At 40.8% G+C, this 25,437-nt stretch overlaps 1 protein-coding gene across 1 annotated transcript; it reads left to right on the top strand.

Moving 5' to 3' along the window:
• The first annotated feature begins 748 nt into the window (after nt 1-748).
• IGSF11 (immunoglobulin superfamily member 11) lies at nt 749-20,135 on the top strand. The gene is made up of 6 exons (XM_052646115.1): nt 749-884; nt 2,257-2,464; nt 5,849-6,004; nt 16,933-17,055; nt 18,084-18,234; nt 19,676-20,135. Exons 1-6 carry the CDS (start codon nt 846-848, stop codon nt 20,133-20,135), a joined length of 1,137 nt encoding a protein of 378 aa, XP_052502075.1. The 5' UTR covers nt 749-845.
• The last annotated feature ends 5,302 nt before the right edge of the window (nt 20,136-25,437 follow it).

Below are 25,437 nucleotides of genomic sequence, written 5' to 3'. Positions count from 1 at the left end.
TCCTGTGCCATTTGTCTGCGGCTCTGTTCTTATGCCAGTACTGCACTGTCTTGATTGCTATGGCCAATTTATAGCAAATTTTTAAATCAGATAGTGTAACTTCTCCAAATTCGTTTTTTTTTTTTGGTATTCTTTTGGCTGTTCTACTTCTTTGCCTTTTCATATGTTTTATAATTAGTATCTACAGGAAGTCTGCTTCAATTTTATTGGTTTTCCTCTCTATCTGTAGACCAGTTAGGGTAGGATTGGTGTCTTAACAATACTGACTCTTCCAACTCATGAGGGCTGCATATCTGTCCTTTTATTTAGTCTTTTCTTGTTTCTTTCATTGCATTTTAGAGTTTTCAGGGTATGGATCCTGGACATACTTTGTTGAATTCACAGTGTTCTGTTGTGCAATGAGGCTTTAAAATGGTTTCAGTCTATGTCTCATCCCTCATCACCACTAAAACTTTGCTCAAATGCTTTCGGTTAATCTCTCCCAGTTTGTGTTCGAATCTGGTGAATACAAGGTAGTGTCTTATAAAATAAATAAGTAGCCTCTACAATTGTTTATTTGTAGTTTCTAAGAGGTAGAAGGGTGAACAGTTTTTATTACTTTGACTTAGTGAATGGTCAGTAGATGTCATGTCAGTCTGTCTACGTTACTGACAGTGTAAAACACAAACTTTCTCTGAAGGGATTTGGTCTATCACATGACCTCCTGTCCTCCTTCTTTAGGTGTTGCAGCTTCCCTGGAAGTCTCTGAGAGCCCCGGGAGTATTCAAGTCGCCCGGGGTCAGACAGCAGTCCTGCCCTGCACTTTCACCACCAGCGCCGCCCTCATTAACCTCAACGTCATTTGGATGGTCATTCCTCTCTCCAATGCAAACCAGCCTGAGCAGGTACTTCTGTTACGTCCTGTGCTGCCACTGAAATTTTAATCCTTTTATAAGAGGTGGGTAGGAAAGTGTCTTGCATACATATTTGATCTCTAGAATAAGGCGATACTTTCAGTATGCCTGTGCTGTTTTAAGTCCTGTTCCTACATTATTAGCCAGCTATCAAAAGAAGCTATCCTCTTTGTGAAAGACTTAAAAAAAATTAGCACATGTCAAGAGGATCCTTCTGAGGAATATGTAGGAGTCTGAAATCTTATCAGAAGACATTGTTGATAGGAAATACTGAGACAGTAAAAGAAAGGTATATTGTGACAGAAAGGGACCAGCACTGACATAGGTGGAGAACAGTATTAAGGAAGTAACTTTAGATAGTATTAATAGTACTTGATTTATTTGGTTAATTGCAGAAGTATTTTTAAAATAAAGCCAGGCACACTAGTCATCTTCCAGGAAGTTCAAATAGAAGCTACTACCTCATAAGCTATATCAGTTATAGGTAAAAGACCCCATTACATGTGATACCCACTAAGAAAATAATGCTCAGAAAATTAGTGAATTGTGACCACGACTATACCTTTCCTTCCCAAAGTTAACTTATTTCTGTTATGAAGTTTTTCTGCTTCAGTAGGATTTTTACTGCCTAAAAATGTTTGATAAGCCAAGTTTTCTGATAGGAAATTTAAATAGATGTGTTTAACAGTAACTTCTTCTCGTTCTTTAGTCCATGGGCCTTTCATAATTAGACTGAGATCATTTTGTTCATCCTCATCATTTGAGGAGTCAGTGATAGAGGCAAGGAAAGACTTGACTACACCCAAATATTTACAGGTAGAGAGAGCTTGGATAAAACCAGGTACCTGACTGTCAGCCTAAAGAGCTTTTTGCAACTTCATTCTGAGTCCTCTCTCATGAATAGTTGACTTTAATAAATAAATTGACATAAGAAAAGCAGTCATGGATTGTAACTCTTCTTCCCTTTTTTGCCATTCATTTATCTTCAGTCTATAACTTGATATTATCATTTGGTGACCTAGTAAGCATGAGACTGTCAGTGCCAGTTTAACTTTTTATTTTGCAATTAATTTTTTGAACTGGTAAAAAGTATTTATGGACCAATAGTAAGGTATCATAAAATGCACTTTATATATTCTGATGAGTTAGGTAAGGACACAGTGTTGTTCCAGTTTGGTATGCAGGAATTTAAAAGCCCTGGATATCTACAGATAGGTGCTGTAGTAAAAAGTTGGTGACAACTCTAAGATTAGAAATAAAATTTTCCAGTGTTTGGTATAGTCTGCTTTTTACTGTATAGTTACTGTTATGTGTCTAAAAGGAGATGCATTGGCCAGATGATTTCTTTTGCTTTCCTTTGCAGGTCATTCTCTATCAAGGTGGACAGATATTTGATGGTGCCCCCCGGTTCCATGGCCGTGTAGGATTTACAGGCACCATGCCAGCCACCAATGTCTCCATCTTCATTAACAACACTCAGCTGTCAGATACAGGCACCTACCAGTGTTTGGTTAACAACCTTCCAGATAGAGGTGGCAGGAATATTGGGGTCACTGGTCTCACAGTTTTAGGTGAGTGACAGGACATGTTCCAGGTACTTTGGCTTTACTTACAAATTTACTCCTAAGCACATTTACTTCTGCCATTTCTTCTGCACACTTTGACTGCTGTGTCTTTTTCCTGTCCTCTCTCTTTGTAGCCATATCTGGACTTTGCTTCTCTGTGCTTCTTCATACAGTCTCTGCACCCATTACTCCATTTCAGGTGGTTCTCAAATGACTTTTCCTGAAGGTGGAGAAAGGCAGTAAAAATACCATCAAAAGTAGCCCCTCACTTTTCCTAAGCTTTTATGTGTGTGCCCAGTCACTTCAGTCGTGTCCAACTCTTTGCGACCCTGTGGACTGTGGCACCAGGCTTCTCTACCCATGGGATTCTTCAGGCAAAAATACTGGAGTTGGTTACCATGCCCTCCTCCATTTGATATTCCCAACCCAGGGTTTGAACCCGTGTCTCTTGCATCTCCTGCATTGGCAGGCGAGTTCTTTACCATAGGATAAGACATTGTTGGATGCAAATTAAATCATGAATGTTTGATAATGTGTAGGGAGCAGGGAGCTTCGCACACATGAGAATAAATTTGCCACTGCTTCCTATTTATGTGATGCTAAATAGGCCCACGACTGTCCTTCTAAGCTTTAACTCTTGTTCTGGCAGAATTTTAATAATACTTCCTTTTACTTTAAAAAAATAGTTACTTTCAACCTATTATTCACTCAAAAAAAAATCGTTTGAATGATAAATTATATGATCAACTCAGTTTTAACTGAGACCAAATAGATTTGGAGCCTTTTCCAAGGTTATGTGGGCTTCCCTGGTGTCTCAGTCAGTAAGGAATCTGCCTGCAACGCAGGAGACCCGGGTTTGATCCTTGGGTCGGGAAGATCCCCTGGAGAAGGACATGGCTACTCACTCCAGTATTCTTGTTTGGTAAATCCCATGAACAGAGGAGCATGGCCGTCCATGGAGTTGCAAGAGTTGAACACGACTTATTAACTAAACCACCAACAGCCACCAACATCAAGGTTGTGTAGACCATGAATGACAATAAAGCTCAGATTAAAATGTAGATCTCTTTGCTTAAACCAGTATTCTTTCCATTATACCATGCAGGTAGACTGTCTCATGCTAAATTAAGTTCATCCTAAACATGTTTTATTTCTCAGTTCTGCTGCCTCTGAGATAAAGTGCTGCCTCATAAATGGGTATTTGTGGTGGAAGTGGCTACACTGAGCTCACTTGAGGAGACAGAAGTACTTAGAGAAGGCGGATGCTCCAGACTGTCCTCCATCCTACTCAGGTCTCAGAGTCGATTCCGGGATTCCCTAGCTCACGCTCCCCCTTTGCCGTCCATGGCTGAGTCACTCGGGGATACCGGTGGTGGTGGTTCTTGCCGTTGTCCTTCTTCAGACGAGAAAATGCTGTAGTTCCGGTGCCTTGTTCTCACAGTCTTCAAACTACCATTCGCTCAAATAGATTAAACTTACACAGACTTTAAAACACTCTTGTATACTAAATACAGAGTACTGTTAGGATCTAACATTATTTTGTTATTCACATATATAGTGTAGATAATGAGCTTCCCACATGATTCAGGTTTGTTTATTTTTCATTTTTAAAGAAGGAAAAAAAATGCTTAATTCATATAAAGTTAATGCCACCTTCAAGTAATTGTTTTGGGTTTCCTCTCGTAGTGTCACAGTGGCAGTGGTAAGTCAGTAAATTGAGGTTGGTTTATCCCATTACAGCAGTTAAGATCCCCTGAGATTTTTCAGTCTTTCTGCCTATACCCTTTCAGTGTTTTCTCCTCCCCCACCCATTTTCTCTCCTGGTTCCTCTGTATAGAGCATTCATTTTCTACTCATTCATTCATTTTTTTCAGGGTTGAACACATTTATTGAAGTCACTAGCATTACAAGTGCACCACCCACTTAAACTCTACTGCACGCATTACCCTGGAGAAGGCAATGGCACCCCACTCCAGAACTCTTGCCTGGAAAATCCTATGGGCAGAGGAGCCTGGTGGGCTGCAGTCCGTGGGGTTGCTAAGAGTAGGACATGACTGAGCGATTTCACTTTCACTTTTCACTTTCATGCATTGGAGAAGGCAATGGCAACCCACTCCAGTGTTCTTGCCTGGAGAATCCCGGAGACGGGGGAGCCTGGTGGGCTGCCGTCTATGGGGTCCCACAGAGTCGGACACGACTGAAGCGACTTAGCAGCAGCAGCAGCACGCATTACCTAATATGAGAGTCCAAGCCATGGGCTTAGTTTATATTTTTATTTGCTTGCTTTTTTACTGTGAACTACCACCTTCTCCCTTTAGTGTTCTTTCTTGGAAAAGTTTGTGTTTCACATCTTTTGTGTCCTTATCTTAATGATAATGAAATGTCCATGTGTTACTATCAAGTAGTAGATATACTTGAGCCTCATTCTAGCTCCCCTTACTATAGAACAGAAGTTGGTATAACGTTAGTGTGTCTGGTTTTGTTAGTAGAGTTAACTGTGTTCTTAACTAGAGTTAAGATCAATGTTAAGGTGGTTTTAGCCAAGAGTAGCTGGCAGGGTAAGTGGGTACTGTTCCTTGAAATATCTTATTTACAAATGGGCTCTTTCATCAATTAAAAAAGTTTAATTATGGTTAAAATATAACAAAAATTTACCATCTTAGCCAGTTTTTAAGAGAGCAATTCAGTGGTGTTTGGAACTTTCTTCAACTTGCAAAGATAAAACTCTACCCATTAAATGACATTTTTCTGTCCCCTCAGCTGCTGGAAATCACTGTTCTGTTTTTTCTGTGAATTTGAGTACCCTAGGGATTGCATATAAGTGGAGTCATACATTATTTTTCTTTTTATAACTGAATTTTTCACTTAACATTATATTCTCCGGCTTCATCCATGTTGTAGCCTGTGTCAGAATTTCCTTATCCATTGTATGTCCAAACTATATTTTGTTCATCCATTCATCTATAGACACTTGGGTTATTTCTACCTTTTAGCTATTGTGAATAATGCCGCTGTGAACTTGTGTGAATTCAGTAATGCTTTTAAAAGCAATACGTTGACAGAAGGATTTAAAAAATTATTTGAGAACAGATCTTTGGAGGAAAAAAACAGTGAAACGAAAACCATAAGGTATCTTGAAAATATAATCAGAAGGTGTTGCCCTTTTTACATATTTGCTCCCTGCCAGCTGAAGTTGTTGGCCCTGCACTCGTGACCAAGTCCTGTGAATAAGTACACACTGTTCACTGGCTTTGCTCACGAGGTGGTCTTCTGGTATATGTTCCCCAACAGTGCTATCTGAGGCTCCAGTGTGCTGAGTGTTGATGTCTCTGCTGTCATCCTCTGGCTCATGGTAAATGTGTCCTCTGTTACTTACTCTTCCTATTACAGTTCCCCCTTCTGCCCCACACTGCCAAATCCAAGGGTCACAGGATATCGGCAGCGATGTCATCCTGCTCTGTAGCTCAGAGGAAGGCATTCCTCGACCAACTTACCTTTGGGAGAAGTTAGACAATACCCTCAAACTACCTCCAACAGCCACGCAGGGTATGTATGGTGTTGCTTTGTCCATTTAATTCATTATCATGGAAAATTTCAATTCGCAGGTGATTCACAAGGTAATTAACTTTGATAGATTTTGAAAAAGAACACACTGTATTTGTAACTGCTGAAAATATATCAGGATTGTTTTGTGTTTTCAGCTTTAAAGAGTATAAAAATATTTTCTTTCATCTTCTCATTGCTGACTTTATGAAATGTATCTTATCCAGTGGTAACTATATATGGAAATTCTGTTTCTTTGTAGTGAAGATTTAAAATAGCTAATTGGTAGTTTCTTTGAATTGCTAACTGTAAAATAATCCTTGAAGTTTATAACTGAGAATCTACTTCTACTTAAGAAACGATTGCCTGTTTTAGTATGAGAAACATCCACATAGTCATGAGAGGGTTAATCGTCCTTTTCAGCCTCAAGTCTAATTAGAGGAGGAAGATGGGAAAGAGAGCAGCGAAAGGCCTCAGATCATGGGAGATCCAGGAGTTGATCACAGCAGACAGGTAAAGATGGAGGAGGCATGAGTATCATCAAGGGCTTTCTGCATGTGAATCCAGCTGCTTAGATTTGATATTAAAGGAGACACCCTTGAAAACTGAGGAAAATTTATGAAATGAGGGAAATTCTAGAATTATACATATAATTTCTATTTCAAGGAAATAAATTTTTCTATCTTGTGTGTTACATCACCTCTAATACAGATCATTTCTCTTCTAGCATTCTCAGGGAATATTTACACATCTTAACTTAAGAAGCTGACAATGGAGAGGTCCCAAACAACCTTAGTTATGCTTGAAAAGTCTGAATCATATTGATGGTGTATACTTGTCATGGGAAGAAAAGTCCCAAGTTCTATGGAAGCTGGACATTAAAGAACCAGGATCACCAGCCTCTTAAGAGCTTTTCAGTTTCCTTTAAGAATCCCCATAGAAATTATTAATGGATCTTCCTATCACTTTTTAATTAACCTATCCCAGTATTATTTTAAAAAGCCTTTTTCACCATAACAACTTCTGGGTTATTCTAACAATGATGACTGCAGTGCTGCTGTTCCCTACTGACTGTTTATTGCTGGATGTTTCAACCATACTGTGAGGCTAAATAGCTTTCTGTGTGCGTGTGTGTGTGTGGACTGATCTGTTAATCTTAATGTTGTAAGTGGTATGTTTAGAATAGCTCTTGTCTTTATATCCTGAAAACTATATTCAAGTCCTAGATTTTCCAGTAACTATTTCTATGACAGTTCACTTCATTGGCCCTGTGTTATCCTTTTTGTGTGTGTGTTGTCTTTTTGTAAAATAAAGGGATTTAACAATATCATCTCCAACACCTCTGTATCAGCATTAAGATTCAATGATTTATAACATTTCTTTGAAATATTGAGCTGAGTTTGGAATTAAATGAAAGTTTAAAAATGGTTGTATGTAACTTGTGAGTATCTGTAGAAAGAGCCTTCCATACCTACTTGTTTCTGAATAAATAGACATTAGTCAAATTTCTTGATATCTTCTTTGCAACTTGCATATTCTTTGGTACTTGAGCTGTAAAAGTGAACATGAATGCCAAAGATGACAGCATGTGTCTTGTAATTCCAACTCTGGATTGGTTATCAGACTTAACTTTGGATAACTTCATCTATTATAATAATACACATTAAATGAGTCTGATTTTTAATTAAATTCACCTCTTAATATCTGCATTAATGCAGTAGACAAAATAGCATATAATCCCAAAATAGCTTAGAATTCTTTTAGAAGATTTATTTTACTAATGTGTATACATTTGCTTAATATAAATTCAATATGCATTCCTGAGAAAAGAGTAACTGACTCCAGAAGAGGGCACCCCAGAAGTCTGAGTAGTGACAGAGCATAATATTTGGGGATTAGAACTGACCATGTATAGAGGCTTGTTTAAAGGAGATCCTACTAGGACAAATCTGGGACAGTGTGAACACTGAAATAATAATGTAATCCACTGAATACAGTGAGAATCCCTGAATCGGCCTTACAGATAGCTGTGAAAAGAAGAGAGGCGAAAGGCAAAGGAGAAAAGGAAAGATACAAGCATCTGAATGCAGAGTTCCAAAGAATAGCAAGAAGAGATAAGAAAGCCTTCTTCAGTGATCAAAGCAAAGAAATAGAGGAAAAGAACAGAATGGGAAAGACTAGAGATCTCTTCAAGAAAATTAGAGATACCAAGGGAACATTTCATGCAAAGATGGGCTCGATAAAGGACAGGAATGGTATGGACCTAACAGAAGCCAAAGATATAAAGAAGAGGTGGCAAGAATACACAGATGAACTGTACAAAAAAGATCTTCACGACTCGGATAATCACGATGGTGTGATCACTCACCTAGAGCCAGACATCCTGGAATGTGAAGTCAAGTGGGCCTTAGAAAGCATCACTACGAACAAAGCTAGTGGAGGTGATGGAATTCCAGTTGAACTATTTCAAATCCTGAAAGATGGTGCTGTGAAAGTGCTGCACTCCATATGCCAGCAAATCTGGAAAACTCAGCAGTGGCCACAGGACTGGAAAAGGTCAGTTTTCATTCCAATCCCAAAGAAAGGCAATGCCAATGCTCAAACTACCGCACAACCCCTGCTGATAGACATAAATAAATGGGGGAGAAAGGAGAGCATTTTCTTACATTAGAATGCCTACCAATGTCAGTAGAAGGAATGACAGAAAATCATCCCCGGTGTCGAAATAGGAGCTGTCGTTTGATGAGAAACATGTTTACTAGTTCCAAAGTATTTTCCCACAAATAACTTACTAATCACAAAGAGTAAATAGTAACTTTATAGTAGAGAGGCCTGGTGGACACCACTGTAACCACACAACCAGTGTTGTGACAAGCTGCTGTTGTATGCCTTATGTCTTATGGTGTGAGAAGGACACAGCGTCATTGCTTCAGCCTTTCTGTCAAAACACATCACCTGAGTCCAATCACGAGGAAATATCCAGCAAGGGATGAAGATACAGGCAAACTGTCCTAGATTGAAAGAGACTGAGGAGTCAGAGAACAAACTTAATGGTTGCTAGGCGGGGCAAGGGGGATGGGGGAAGGGATAGCTGGTGAGTTTGGGATGGACGGGTGCACACCGCTGTATGTAAATGGGTAACCAACAAGGACCTACTTTGTAGCACAGGGGGCTCTGCTCAATATTATGTGGCAGCCTGGATGGGAGGGGAGTTTGGGGGAGAATGGGTACATGTATATTTATGGCTGAGCCCCTTTGCTGTTCCCCTGAAACTATCACAACATTGTTAACTGGCTGTACCCCCAGTACAAAATGCAGAGTTAATAAAGAGAGACCAAAGAGTTAAAACAACTAAGTGTAATACAGAATCCTAGATTACAAACTGGACGGGAAGAAACAGCTGTAAAGGACGTTACTGGGCAATGGACAAAATCTGAGTTTAAACTGAATAATACTGTTGTAGCAAGATTTAATTTCTTGACTTTGATACTTGTCCTGTGATTATGTAATGTCTTTGTCCTTAGGAAATACTAAGTACTTAGTGATAAAAAGATGCAATGTTGTCTACTTGCTCTTACGTGGTCCAGGAAGATATTTCTGTTAAGTACCGAGGAAATAATAACCAAATAGGGCAAAATATAAATAACTGTAAAATCTGAGTAGATGATATATGATACACAAGAACTCCTGGTAGTATTCTTTCAATTTTCTATAAACTAAAAGTTATGTCACAATAAAAGTTACCAAAAAGTTGTTTTCATATAGTTCATATGTGGATGCTAAAGACTGAATAAATTTAGAACCAGCATCCTTTGGAGATGCAGTTTGTTTTTATACAGAGGAATTACAAAGTGGATTTAGTATTGTCCTTTTGGCATATAAATACTTTGAATTCTAAAAGGGGTGAAAACTATATTTGATGGATATTATTTGAAGCAAAATACAGCAGTTTGGCCCTTGTTCCATTAGGCCTGTACAGTTGGCCCAGGTCCCATTGAGACGGTTCATCAGCCTCTGCATCAGTGGTTCTGATCCAGGGACAGTTTCACTTGGCGATGTCTGGAGACACTTTGAGTTGTCACAGCTGGGAGGAAGACGCTACTAGCAGCCAGTGGGTAGAGGCCAGGGATGCTGCTGAGCATTGTGAGGCACAGGTCAGCCTCCACAATAAAGAATTATACAGCCCCAGTATCAATAAGTGAATTGCATTAATATATTTCCAGACTTTAAACCATCCTCTTCTTCTGGAATAAATTCTATTTGTCATTATTTTTAAATAAATTACTAATATTTGGTATGCTTATATTTTAATAGAACTTTCTCATCTGTTTAATAGAACATCTCATCAAGTTTAATAAAAGTTGATCATCTGTGATCATAAGTGAGAATGGCCCATATTTTTCTGTCTTCTATTATCCTTGCTTGAGTTCTAGTCAGAGTGTAGTTCAGTTCAGTTCAGTCGCTCAGTCGTGTCCGACTCTTTGCGACCCCATGAATCGCAGCACGCCAGGCCTCCCTGTCCATCAGCAACTCCTGGAGTTCACTCAGACTCACGTCCATCGAGTCAGGGATGCCATCCAGCCATCTCATCCTCTGTCGTCCCCTTCTCCTCCTGCCCCCAGTTCCTCCCAGCATCAGAGTCTTTTCCAATGAGTCAACTCTTCGCATGAGGTGGCCACAGTACTGGAGCTTCAGCTTCAGCATCATTCCTTCCAAAGAACTCCCAGGGCTGATCTCCTTCAGAACGGACTGGCTGGGTCTCCTTGCAGTATAGTAAACCCTCATAAATTGAATTGGGTAGCCCTTCCTCATTTTTCCATGCTCTGAAACAGCATGGATAAGAAAACATAGGTTCTCTGATGATTTTGTAGAATTCGCTTGTCAAAGCTTTGCCTTGCTGTTCTGTTGTTGTTGTTGTTTTTTTTTTGATAGCTCTTTGGCTACTGATTTTGTTTCTCTAATGTAGTAGGTTTAATAAGATTTTCTATATCTTTATTTTTCTAGAAAATGTCTCTTTTGTCTATGCTTATGCATAGTAGCATCAAGTTGTATTCTCTACATGAAAACCCAAGTGTGTATGTAAGAGTGCAGGTTTTGGAGTCAAGAGAATGTGGTGTGGAATCACAGCTCCAGGAACTGCTGGCTATGTGACAGCTTTGGTCTTCTTCTGTGTAAAATGGAGACAATGATAGTAACTGCCTCACGGGGTGAAATAAAGATTAAATGATAGCACATGTAAAATGTTTAGCACAACATCTGGCATGTATAAGCACTTAATAAATACTAGCATTTATATTATCATTATTATTATTATTCCCTCATGAATTTTAAAACTCTATGCATTTCTGTTCCCCCTTTCATCCCTAATTCTCTTGGTCCTTTTCATCTTTATGTTTTTAATCAATCCTGCCTAAACCAAGCTTTTGATTTTATTTATACTTTTGTATGTTGTCGTTGTTCAATCACTAAGTCTTGTCTGATTCTTTGCCACCTCACGGACTGCAGCACGCCAGGCTTCCCTGCCCTTTACTGCCTCTTGGAGTTTGCTCAGATTCATGTCCACTGAGTCAGTGATGCCATCCAACCATCTCATCCTCTGCCACCTGCTTCCTCTTTTGCCTTCAGTCTTTCCCAGCATCAGGATCTTTTCCAATGAGTTGGTTCTTCTCATTAGGTATCCAAAGTATTGGAGCTTCAGCATCAGTCCGTCCAATGAATATTCAGGGTTGATTTCCTTTAGATTTGACTGGTTTAATCTCTGTGCAGTCCAGGGGAGTCTCAAGACTTCTCCAGCACCACAGTTCAAAAGCATCAATTCTTTGGTGCTCAGCCTTCTTTATGGTCCACCTCTCATATCTGTACATGACTACTGGAAAAACCATAGGTTTGACTATATGGACCTTTGTCAGCAAAGTGTTATCTCTGCTTTTTAATACACTGTCTAGGTTTGTCATAGCTTTCCTTCCAAGGAGCAAATGTCTTTTAATTTCAGGGCTGCAGCCACCGTCTGCCCTGATTTTGGAACCCAAGAATATAAAAGCTGTCACTGCTTCTACTTTTTCCCGTTCTATTTGCCATGAAGTGATGGGGCTGGGTGCCATGAGGCATGAGGAGCTGAAATTTGAAAAAGATTCTTAGAGTAAGCCTCCTAGAGAAGATGATATTCTAGCAAAGACTGGAAGATGTTAAAGGAATTGGGCATGAGAATATGGGGGCTGGAGAGCATTCTAGGCAGAAGGAACAGCCAGGTGAATGGAGTCCCTGAGGCAGGAGTGTGCCTGGTGCTTTAGATGAACAGCAAAGAAACCATTTAAATAGCCAGTAACAGGTAAAATAACACAAAAGTGCATATTAAGCATAGAGAAGCAGTGAAATTTAACAACTTATAAACAACAGAGGCCCAGGATAGGTTGAAAAAAAGAAGACATAACTGACAGATCCACAACCCTACTGTGTAATTTTTCTCCGTTTCCCTTTTCCATCTCCATCTTAATTCAACCAACATCAACACAAAAAGGAAATGAAATTTTCTATGTCTGAAAAATTTGGCATGAAACAAAGATCAAGGCTGTTGGATACTTAACGCTGTATCATGTTTTTAAATTTTCTTTTAGAATGACAGAGTTTAAATATTAAGTATTTGTCATATTATCTTTGAATTTTTAAATAGGTTTTATTTTGTGTTAATATTCCTATTTTTATTACTTTTTATTATCAAACATTTGCATCTAATTGAAATAATTTTTTACATATTATTAAAATACATAGTATGTCATAATATATGTCATATGTTCAAATAACAATAAACCATGTATTCATTGTTTTTTATGTAGAATAATTCTGAATTTTAATATAAGAAATGACTCACTGTTAATTATTATGGTCACATATTATTTTTAAAATGCATAAATCATATAACATTGAATAATTTGATTTTGTTAAGTCTGATCTCTCAACCTCAAATCCTGAGTATTAATATTTATTGGAATTTTGAGACATTTAGCATTTTCCCAATTTCTTGGCTGATTTTCCTCATAAATCAGAAAAGGATATAAATTTCTCAAGCCATGCCAAGAGGCGATTCCTACATAGAAGCCTTCCCAGGCGCTGTGCATTTTCTCACCTAGTCCTCACGGTAGCCTACGGAAGAGGAGGCAGATTCATGACCACCTAGCTAGCCAGTGACATGACAGGCTCCACCCTGAGTCTAGAACACACACTCTCAGCCAGTTTACCATTGACTAGGCGGCAGAGAAGTGATTCTGGAACTAAGGAGAAAGGATGGAAGTGGAAACGTGCGCTTGTACTTATTTCTCTCTAAATTCCGTAGGGCTTTCTGGTGGAGGTCAGCATCTCATGTGGGATACTTGCTGTGAACTAAAACCGAGCGCAGTGTGATGCAGTTTGTTGCTTTCCAAATTGTAGTTCCACCCTGTTAAACTTCCCCTGTTCTTTAAAAGAAAGAACATCAAAAGGATATTTATTCTACAGCTTCATTTCAGCAAGTTAGTCTGTGCCAGAGCAGGCCAAGTGAAGTGACCCATTAGGGGATTGACACCTCTCATTTCAGAAAGGGCCCTGCACTGTGGCGTGGAGCATCTGGGGCTGGCGGCAGAGGTGCCCCATGTCTGCGTTGCCCTGACTGCATAGAAACAGCCCTCTTCTGCTTCCTGTCTTACTGATGAATCTGTCTCATCCCCTGATTCTGTTCCAAGTTAACTCCAGCATGGTGTGTCCACCTCATGGAAAACCACTGTCTTAAATCACTCCACTTATGGTGTCTTTAGAGGTAAAGGGAAAAACAGTGACTTCACCTTTTAAAAATAACTTTTCAGCATGAATCTTTACAGTTTACCTTTTCCACATGCCAGAAGGCTGCTTATTAGATCAGCTGTTAATTTTTTTCTAATTCTTTCTATGGAAATGTCAACACAATCAGTGGCTTGGTGTGAGCTGATCAAATTTCTAGACTTTCAGGATTTATGAAGACAGTAATACAGTGTGTGGAATTGGGGGGGGAGTTAGTGGTCCAAAGATTATGGTTTTCTTGAATGATGACATTTGCTAATGTATTGAAGATGGATTTACACAGATGGCTTAGTTTAAGACTAACAGCACTGGGACATTGATTGCAAGGTTAGAAAATATCCTACAGATGTACCCCAGAGAATATTATGGTATTAAGTACCTTACTAGAAAGGCAAGTGGGGGTGTGGTGATCATGAGCTTTGGACACAGACAGACCTGATTTTGTGTGCTGCTGCTTGTGTCCTGTGCGATCTTGGACCAATTGCATAGCTTCTCTGAGCTTTGCCACCTTTGAAAAGTACAGAATATAAAACTTAAGGTTTGTAAAACTAAAGAGACATGTAAAACTCTTAGTATAGTGCATGTGGTACACAGTAGACACTCAAGCGAAGATAGCCCATTTATTTCTTTGTTGCATACCTTTCCGTGTGCTGGGTAATTTCTGAGGATGGTGATACCATGATAAACAAGAAAAAGCCAGTCCATTATCTTAATGAGACAAGTAGGTAAGAAATTATAATAAATGGGGTAAGTTCCAGCACTAGAGAATACAGGGTGCTGGGGAACACATGGGAGAGACGTTTGTGAGAGCCTGGGAAATCAAATAGAACACAGAGGAGGAGAAAACAGTTTCCCTCCAGACCCGCCCAACTCTCTGAGTGAGTTCGCTGAAAGGCCCAGACATTGGTAGCCATCAGAACTGTGTGTTCTTAAGGAAAAGGAAGTAACATGTAAGTGTGAACCAAATAACTACCAGGTATATTGACTTGGGTGTGTACAGTACAGTTCAAATGTCTAAGTAAGATATCCATTTAGTAAGAATATCCATATAGTATGGGTTGGATCATTTACATTCTTCCACTGAAAAGCAATAGCAGAAACAAAACAAAAGAAGCCCTGCTTTTCCTGGCCTGTATACTGATGTTAATTTCCGAGTGTGTTGATGATTCAGAGTCCTTGTTAACACTACCCATTGTATTATGTTAGAATGCAGTGAGATAACCCTGAGGGCGGTTGCTGTCTGGGGATCTTTGAGAGTTTGCTCATCCTCATCAGATGTCCCTCTTCTGTGCTCCCCAGCATCCTATATCCTCTGGTTATGGCACTTACCCCACTTATTATGATTTCTTGCCTACTTGTCTCATTAAAGTACAGGGCTGCGTTTGTCTGGTTCATCATTGTATCCCATCCTCAGAAATTACCTGGTACACAGAAAGGTGCTCAATAAATATTTATTTCTTAAATGACCCTGCTTCTGCCTTTGATCTATGAAGATTGCCAGCAGGAACTAGGTGATTCAATCTTAGTTTCACGTCAGGGTTGTCAGCACAGGGTAGTGAGAGCCCCAGGTTTTGCCCGAGGAGTGTGGACTTTGCGCCAGAAACCGAGCCGTCAGGAGCCTTTCCTGATGTGCTGCTGTTTAGAGGAGCTGAGGTGACTGATGGTTATGTTCTGCCTAAGGGAGGCAGTGAAGCCCTGAACTAAGAGGTAAGACAGCCCTCCATCCAGCTGTAATTCCTGGTGCCCAGTTGCGTAATCTTATTACTCTTCTGAAGCCTCAGTTTCCTTATCTGTTCAATGGGATTAATAATAATAATACCTCTAAGAGTGATTGTAACAATGAGGATAATAACGTATAAAAGCTTGGCCAGTACTTGGCACATAGTGATAACTATTAACTTCGGTTTTTATCAAGTCATTTACATTTTGTTTATAAGGAATAAATAAATTGTCCTAATGTTGATAAATGACTGGAATGTGAAGCACTGAAATAGTTCTTTGTAATATGATTGTGATCACCTTGAAAATGCCTGGCTCAGATCTGCTGTGGGGAGCATGACTGACTGACAGCCTCAGCGGCTTCCTCCGGCATCCACCACTAATTCCCACCCAGGCAGGCTTTGCCTGGACTGCTTCCAGCCAGCCACCATTCTCAGCGGGGCTGCTAATACAGGCCTGTTCCTGCAAGGAGCGAGATGCCTGAAACAGGGGACTTTGTCTCCAGGACTCCCCATCAGCCTGCTGGAAACTTCAGCAGCATTGTGCTGCAGTCTGAAACGCCCCCTCCTTTCTTCCCTCTCCCCTTCGTGGTGGTCAGACCTGCACTGCAGTCAGAGCCTCTCCCTTCTTTCTGCAGGTTCCTCTCTGCTTCCTTTACTGCCATTGCCTCCAGTAAACCTCTTGCTTGTCTTGGTGTCCACTTTGTGGAGGAGCTGGACTTAGGCATGGTTATAATCATTATTGAAAGGGAGTAACAGTCTACACCTTGGAGCACAGAGTGGATATTTTCCTCATTAAGGATGAAGCAAATATTAGTATAATGGGTTTAACTTCATTTTTGTATTACAGCATTTCTTCCAGAATTAAAATTCAGTGTTTATGATCATAGATTCTCTAAAACAGGCATTAGTCAACATTTCCTCAAGGAAGGCTGCTCACCTTTAGGACCTCACATTAATCTGCAGATTAGGCTGTGAGATTGCCCTTATTTTGGACAGTCCTCTGTAGCTCTTCCTGGTGGCTCAGCTATTAAAGAATCTGCCTGCAATGTGGGAAACCTAGGCTCTATCCCTGGATTTGGAAGATCCCCTGAAGGAAGGCATGACAGCTCACTCCATTATTTTTGCCTGGAGAATCCCATGGACAGAGGAGCCTGGTGGGCAACAGTCCATGGAGTCCCAAGAGTCGGACATGACTGAGCAACTAATTTCACTTTTTTCTGTACCAGCAGGTCTTTACCTTTATTTTATGATATAGTCTTTAACATTCATAAACCAAAAACTCTCTCCAGAAAAATGATATTGATAGTTCTTCACTGTTCATTTCTTTTTATAGCCTTCTGCTGATTTTTTTGATTTCCTATTTTCTTTCTGAAATCCTCACCTGACTTATTTTTGTGACAGACCAGGTCCAGGGAACAGTCACTATCCGGAACATCAGCGCCCTGTCGTCAGGCTTGTACCAGTGTGTGGCTTCTAACGCCATTGGGACCAGCACCTGTCTTTTGGATCTCCAGGTCATTTCTCGTAAGTATGTGAAGTTCTGATGTCCACTCTGGTTCTGAAATGCCAAGATCTTCATTAAACCAGGGAATGAAGAGTTTCGCTTAATGGGACTTAGGTCATTTGAAGAGAAAATAGAAATTGTTTTGATTTTTATCATTATTGAAAATGTTACCGAAATATATTAGTGTACTTTTCAGCCTCAGCAATAAGACTTGTTCTTTATGAAACTGTCTTCTCCTCAGGTGTAGGTGATTTGATCATTAGAATCAAATCAGTTCTGATTGTGTAGCGCTGGAGACATAAAAATTTGGAGTGACCTTCTGGTCATGGCAAGACCTTTTTGTATTTTCTTCTAATCCCTTATGTCTGCTAAAATGTTGGGTGCCCAGGTCATACCTAAGTAGTGCAGACGTTTTTTCTCTAGTTGAGAATCCCGGGTTATTTGAATTCCAGCTGCAAAAGGGAATAATCTAAGAGGAGGTGATAAATTATCTCGCTGCTTGCTGAGTTCACTGTGGGCAGGTTAGGCAGTTAATCAGCTTCCCGGGTGGCTTAAGAATCCACCTGTAGTGCAGGGGACCTGGGTTCAATCCTTGGGTCGGCAAGGTCCCTTGGAGGAGGGCATGGCAGTCCACTCCGGTATTCTTGCCTGGGAAATCGTATGGACAGAGTAGTCTGGCAGGCCACAGTCCATAGATTGCAGAGAGCTGGACACAGCTGAAGCGACTTAGCATGCACGCACACAGAGAAGCAGTCAGGTACGGTCTTTTTCCTGCTCTGCTGTGGCGGTGACTCTCCTGCAGCTGTGAGTTGTCTGACTGTTCATTCATTCAATAAATGTTTGTGAGCCTGTTGTTTTAGTCCTAGCCACTGGGGATACAGAAAGTTAGGCAAGATTTAACTTTAGATGGGTGCAATACTGTAGGCAATTATGTGCATTTTAAGAAGATTCTTGCGTAGTCTTAACTATTTATGAAGTTGTATGAGCATATTCTATTTCTCTCTCTCTCTCCTTTTTTCTTTAAATATACCTTAAATATATTTTGCAGCCCAGCCCAGGAGCATTGGACTAATAGCTGGAGCCATTGGCACTGGTGCAGTTATTATCATTTTTTGCATTGCACTAATTTTAGGGGCATTCTTTTACTGGAGAAGCAAAAATAAAGAGGAGGAGGAAGAAGAAATTCCTAATGAAATAAGGTTTGTGTGTCAGATAATTTATCCTGACATTGGCATACCCAGTGTCTGTGTTTCTATTCTATTTCTATTTGGTAGCTAAGGTTTCTTTGCTAATCTTACGACTTTAACCAAGACAGTTTAAAGTAGCCAAATGATCGTTTCTTGTAAGTTACATCACGCGTTCTCATTGACTGCTCAGCTTTATTTACTGGATCATGGATGGGGAGCAGCGGCTAGTCTGGCGTGTGCCCACTGAGGAGGTCACAAGTGAAGAATCTCTTCATTTCCTCCCATAGCTTCAGGGTGGGTGGGGTCAGGTGGCTGCCATAGTAGAAAAATTACTTTAGAACGTGTGTTTAATATGTTTATAAATGATGAGATCGTAAACAAGGAAGAATACCACCTGTACGGATAGAACAAACCAATATGACTTGGTTGAAAACAATTGAGTCGAGAATGTGAACATCGCAAGGAAAGAGTGTCAAATAATTTGAGAGAAAGGTGACCCTTGGTGTATTGTGGGAATAAGGGGGTTCAGGCTCAGGCTTAGACGGCATCACGTCAATATCCTTATTAAAAATGACATGCACAGCTCCAGTCTGTTCTGTTTTCCCTCGTGCCTCGAGCCTTTCCCTTTGGCTCCCACCCTCTTCCTGGACCATACTTGGGGTCCCTCTTCATGCATCTCTTCAATACATTCTCCGATCAGGTCCAAGACTAATCCAGGCGCCACATTCTCACAGTTGACTTAGGCCCTTGTTTTGGGTAGAAGAGCTGTCTTTTTTTTCATATGAAACATCTAATAAAATGCCTGGTGCTCAAGAAATGTTAGGTGAATTAGTTAGCATCTTAGATTAACGTAAGAACGTGTCTTAGGCTCTTATAAGTCTTAAGGGTTTGCACAGATTTCGTCCCAGTGTAAGACTAATGGGAAAAACCTCTCATCAGCACACCACAGCGATTTCTCAAATACCCCAAAATGCGCACAAGCCAGCCCTAGTAGTTTTTTGAAGTTGCTACATCCATAGGACGGTTTCTTCGCTATTTTATAGCAGCTAGCTCAGTGGATTTCTTCATGAACTATTTTCCTATTTAGAACACAATGTGTATACACACACACACACACACACACACACACATATATATATATATATATATATATATATATATTTCAACTACATTGGAAGACATAGTCTTTGGAAGATTTGATAGTACTTTGTTTTCTCTTGGAGACTGAGATGCTAAGGGAGAATTTTTCTTAAGCATTGTCTTAAAGGGAATGAACGTCAGCACCGAGGCCTGGTGGTTGCCTTGCTTGCTTTCCTGAGCACAGTGTGGTCTGTCCTGAGGGGGTGAATTTCACAGACATCTTAGCCTAAATATGAGAAGAAAGTCCTGGGCAGAAGGGTAGGGTGGACATCAGGTAAATTCTGACAACACCTTTACTTTTGTTCATTTTCAGAGAGGATGATCTTCCACCCAAATGTTCTTCTTCTGCCAAAGCATTTCACACGGAGATATCCTCCTCGGAGAACAACACACTGACCTCTTCCAATACCTACAACAGCCGCTACTGGAGCAGCAACCCCAAAGTGCACAGAAACACGGAGTCGTTCGGCCACTTCGGTGACTTGCGCCAGTCCTTTTCCCTCCACTCGGGCAACGCCAGCGTGCCAGCCATCTATGCCAACGGCAGCCATCTGGCCCCAGCCCCACATAAGACTCTGGTAGTGACAGCCAACAGAGGGTCGTCACCGCAGGCCGCATCCAGGAGCAACGGTTCCGTAGGCAGGAAGGCCCGGCCTCCGCCTGTACCGTCACTGCACACACACTCCTACACCGTCAGCCAAGCCGCCCTGGAGCGCATCGGCGCTGTGCCTGTCATGGTGCCAGCCCAGAGTCGGGCCGGGTCCCTGGTATAGGACGTCGGCGGAGGGAATATGCAGACAAGAAGCTAAGGATGCCCTCATTCCCGGGGGTGGGTGGGGTGGCAGAGCGCTGGGAAGGACAATTTCCTGACAATGATCCTAGTAAAAAGCACAGAGAAGGAGGCCGTGCTGTGACCTGGCCACTAAGATTTGTAAACCGAGCTGGAATGTTCCGGCATGAAGACATATTCCCCCACCCGAGTGGTCTCAGGATTCCATTCAGAAAGCTGGATCTCACAGATGTGCCAAGCCAAGGAAGGAGGTGTAAAAGCAGAGTAGCACTGAAAACCCATCTGCAGTCCAGACGGGCTTGTTTTTTTAATTCACGCCTAACGTAATAATTTTTCAAGAGAATAAAGTGCCACATGGAGTTTAAATAATGAAATTATTTCAAAAGGTAGGTGTCTTTAGAAAACATACTGAGCACCCCTGTACATCGTCTGGCCTCTCCCCATCCCCTCCCGCTGTAGGGGCCAAATGGCATAAATGGCGAGTGTTGGTCTTCATAGGGCTCGCTGTTGTATCATAGAATCAAAACTTTTTACACCAACAAAAGTCAGTAAGGAATGGGTGAAAACTAGAAACTTCTTGGAGAAGCCCTGTCATATTTATTTATTTATCTCTTCCTGGACCATGAATTTCATATTTGGAGTACTGCTATATTGACAGATTATTGCCTGTCTGTGTTTTTCTGGGGTCTTTTGTAGGTCCATGACAATTACTGTTCCTTATTTCCTGGGAAAATATTTTTAAAAAGAAAACTTTTTTTTTTTAAAGAAAATAAGTGAGAGGCTTTGGGTTAGGAAGGTAAAGACTACTGTTAACACCATGTTCATCGAGAATATGTGGCCTGAACCTGGCAGGAGGCCCTTCATAAAAGACCTAGGTCATGCAGGCGTGTGGAAAGGAATTCCTGGCAGCCTGTCAGAGCAGGGCTGTCCAGGTCTCCCTTGCTGTCACACCTGGCCGCTCTTAATGAGGGCAGCACCCCAGGCCTTTGTACTGTGGGAAGTAACTTTTTCCTTGTTTGACAAGTCGAGGTTTCTAGGTTGTTAAAGGGAGGCAGGAGTTGCTTTGTGGTGGTTTGCTTTTTGTTTCTATAATGATTAGATTTGCAAAAGAGATAAGACCCAGACAAAAGGAATGTCTTCAGATATGCTCCTGGGAGGCTCTGCCCTGTACTTGTCACAGCTCAGGGTTGCAGTTTTGCCCAAGTGCGTTTTACACCACTGTAAAGAGACCCTCTGTGGTCAGTTACCTAGCCTGGGAGCCCACCAGGTGATCCACAGACTCTCCACACTCTGCGTGCTCTGTAACTCTGGCCGTGCTTGTGTTGGTGACAGTCTCGCCTTAATCACACTCTAAGCAACACATGAAAGGTTTCGTCCCAGATTTGTTTCCTAAATTTTTTATGATTCTGACCCTGTGATTCGATCAGGCCATCTTTTCTTTCCCCGTTTTTGTCTTTCATTCTGTCATCCCACTATGCTTTTTGCCCTCTTCTCCTGCAAGAACAGTCGTCACAGGAAGTGGCCTCCTGGTTTTCAGACTTATTTGAATAATGGAAACCAACAGCTGCTGCATACATTATTTTTCCAGGAGGGCTAAGCTCTGAACCTGGCCACTGCAACCATCCCAATATTGATGAAAAGCTGAATTTACTTCAGCATTACTTATATTTTCCATTTGATGGTTCTTGACTTTGTAAAAATTTAAATAAATGAATGTCTATACTTTTTATAAAGAAAAGTGAAAATACCAATGACAAAAAAGATAATACTGTCAGATGTTGTTTCAAAAGCATTTATCTTGCATTTCTTTATTCTTTCTAATTATCTAAAATTCAATAAAAGTTTATTCATATAAAAAAGTTGTTCTTATATGCTAATGATGCATGATTTTGTATTTAATGTACTCTTGATGTTATAAGCATTTTTCCATTCTGTTAAATTTTAATGAGCATATAGTATTCCAAAAATTACTTAGCTCCACTTTTCCCCCCGCCCCCCACCCCGGCTGTGCTAGATCTTTGCTGCTGCATGGGCTTTCCTCTAATTTTGGAGTGTCGGGGCTACTCTGTGTTTTGGGCGTGCAGGCTTCTTGTAGCTGTGGCTTCTCTTGTTGCAGAGCACGGGCTCTGGGCTGCACAGGCTTCAGTAGTTGTGGCTCCCAGCCTCTAGAGCACAGCCTCAACAGTTGGGATGCACTGGCTTCATTGCTCTGGGGCATATGGGATCTTCTTGGACCAGGGATTGAACCCGTGCCTCCTGCATTGGCAGACAGATTCTTTACCACCAAGCCACCAGGCAAGCCCAGCTCCATTCTTTATCATTAGAAGTTTGACACTGAATCAATGGACATGAATTTGAGAAAACTCTGGGAGATGGTGAAAGAAAGAGGAGCCTGGTGTGCTACACTCATTGGGGTCACAAAGTCGGACATGACTTAGTGACTGATCAGCAACTCTTATACTGGTATTGTATTTGAAGGAGGTTTCTTACAGATAGCACATTGGTTGGATCATATTTTTGTATCTGCAAATACCTGTCTTTTAATTGGGGTATTTACACCATTTACATTTAAGGTAATTGTTGATATATTTAGGGATTAAAGCTGCTATTTTTTCCCTCCTTTTTTCTCAATTTCCTATTGTTTGCTTCTCTTTTCTTAACTTCTTGTGGATTACTTGAATAATTTTTAGGATTTCTTCTCTATATTTTAGTGTTTTTGAGTATATCACTTTGTATAATTTTTACAGTGTTTATTCTAGGAATTACAATAAGCGTATATAACATCACAGTCTACTTGTATCAGCATTTTACCACTTCCAGTGAAGTGTGAACACTGATTCCACATATATCCCTTTTCTGTCCCCACTTTTAAATATCTTTTTCTTGATCATAAGAGAGTGTATGATTTTCATTTCAATCATCAAACACAATTTTAAAAACTCATGAGAAGTTCATTGTATATACTCCTGTATGTGCTTTTTCATTTTTCTTTCTTTTTTCCTCTTGGTCCAATATTCCTTTTAAAAAAACCATTCTTTTTTCTGTTTAAAGAACTCCCGTCAGCCAATTTGTAAGGGTAGGTCTGCAAGCAACAAATTCTGTTAGTTTTGTTTTGTCCAAAAAAAATGCCTTTATTTCCCTTTCATTCCTCATTGGGTATAGAATTCATGGTTGACAGTTCTTTTCTTTCTACCTGTGAAAAATCTGGAAAGTATTCAGCCGTTACTTCCTAAAATACTCTTTGAGCCCCACTGTTTCTCTCAGATCTTTCTGAGACTCTGATGATGAATCTTTTGTTTCACAGGTTCCGGAGGCCCTCTTCATTTTTTCAGTCTGTTTTCTCTCTGTTGTTTAGAGTAAATCCTCCTGAGCTGCCTTCAGGTTTACTGATGTCTGTCCTGTATTGTTTCCACTCTTCTGTCGAGCCCAGCCAACAAGTGTTTCAGTTACTGTATTTTATTTTTTAGTTTAATAACTTACATTTGATTCCTTTTTAAAAGAAAATTTAATTATTAATTTAAATTTCAATCTATATTATGTTGAGATATAATTTATGCAACAAAGTTCACTTATCTAAAGTATACAATTCAGTAGTTTTTAGTATGTTTGCAGAACTGCACAAACATCACCAAAATCTAATTTTAGTATGGTTTTCATCACTCCCAAAAGAACCTGTAGCCACTGAGTCACTTATTCTGCACCACCTTCAGCCCCAGGCAACCACTGATTTACTTTCTGTCTCAACAGATTTGCCAACTCTGGATATGTGTGACTGACTTAATTTACTTAATATGTTTTACGTTCATCCACATTGTAGCATGTATTATAACTTCATTCCTTTTTTTTTTTTACAAGATTTTCTAGTTTTTCAGTTAGTTTCAAGAGACTTCATAATTGCTTATTGAAGAATTATTGAAATATTTTTATTACGAATGTGTTAAAAAATCTTGTCAGATAATTCCAACCTCTGATTCATCTTGACGTTGGCATTTATTGATCATCTTTTCTCATTCAAGTTGTGATTTTCCTGGTTCTTGGGGTAGTGTGTGATTTTTTTCCTTGAACGATTCTGGATATTATGAGATTCTAGAACCTTTTTTTGGTATTTTATTTTTTAGCAGGCGTTCTCTTTGTTGAGGTGCGGCACCAGAGCCAGATGAGTGTGTGTATTATCTGCTGGGCCCCACATCAGTGAAAGTGGAGTGTTGACAGGGTCTCTCTGCAGATGGATGGGGTAGAAGGATGCTCCCCCTCAGCCCACTTTCACCCTCTTGCTGAAAGCAGGGCACGAACCTCAAGTGGGAGTGTAAGCTCAGCTCCTGCTGGGCCAGCTGGCACCCAGGAAGGAGGAGGCAGAGTGCTGACTCACTCCACTTGTTGCCTCAGGGTGGCAAACGAAACTCAGCTCTGCCCTGTGTCCAGCAGTGGAGGAGGGAGTAGGAGTGCTCCTCACTCTGCCTCACTGATGGTGGGTGGGGTGGGCACTGCCCTTCCCTGCTGGGCCTGCTGCTCACTGATGGTGGGTGGGGTGGAGACTACCCTTCCCCGTTGGGCCTGCTGAAACTGGGGGGTGGGGGGGGCAGGGAGGGGGAATTGGAGTGTCAAGTAACCTGTTTTGTATCATCTTGTTTCACCTTGGTGCTAGGTGTGAATGTAGGCTCAGCTTCCCGACTCAGGTCCTATGAGTTGTCTCCCCACTTTACAGTGTTGCTGTGCCTGTATGTCCAGGCTTTTTTCATTGTAAGAGGGAAAATGTATCTTACCATAGGACTTGTAATGGGGCTACTCCATCTTGGCTGGAACCAGAAATCCTAGAACTTTACTTTTTAAAATAATCAGCAGTTAAACACATCTTATGGGCTTCCCTGGTGGTTCAGAGGTTAAAGCATCTGCCTGCAATGTGGGAGACCCGGGTTTGATCCCTGGGTTGGGAAGATCCCCTGGAGAAGGAAATGCCAACCCCCTCCAGTATTCTTGCCTGGAGAATCCCATGGATGGAGGAGCCTGGTGGCTTACATTCCCCGGGATCGCAGAGTCAGATATGACTGAGCGACTCCACTTTCACTTTCAAACACATCTTATAGTACTCTACTGTTTGGTAGCTTTAAGGATTCTCAGTTGTGTACTAAATAAAATTCTTACTCCTCGGCGTGATTCATCCCATTTGTTCCGCTAGTGGTTCACTATCTTTCCGCTCTCGATGTCTGCTAGTCTTCTACAGGCAAATTTTGCTCCAGGTCTCCATCTTTTCTTGAATTAGCTTGTTCTTTTTTTCCCTCCTTTTT

This window comes from Budorcas taxicolor, chromosome 1 (assembly GCF_023091745.1).
Source record: "Budorcas taxicolor isolate Tak-1 chromosome 1, Takin1.1, whole genome shotgun sequence".
Lineage (NCBI taxonomy): Eukaryota > Metazoa > Chordata > Mammalia > Artiodactyla > Bovidae > Budorcas > Budorcas taxicolor.
Note: the sequence above shows the minus strand (reverse complement) of the source record. Positions and strands in the feature narration are given on the sequence as shown.

What these genes read in the sequence shown, in the direction of transcription:
- IGSF11 (XM_052646115.1), top strand. Translation starts at nt 846, where the DNA reads ATGGTCATTCCTCTCTCCAATGCAAACCAGCCTGAGCAG. An exon ending in ACCTCCAACAGCCACGCAGG is followed by an intron (nt 6,005 to 16,932) that starts GTATGTATGGTG and finishes TTTTTGTGACAG; the next exon opens with ACCAGGTCCAGGGAACAGTC. An exon ending in GGATCTCCAGGTCATTTCTC is followed by an intron (nt 17,056 to 18,083) that starts GTAAGTATGTGA and finishes TATATTTTGCAG; the next exon opens with CCCAGCCCAGGAGCATTGGA.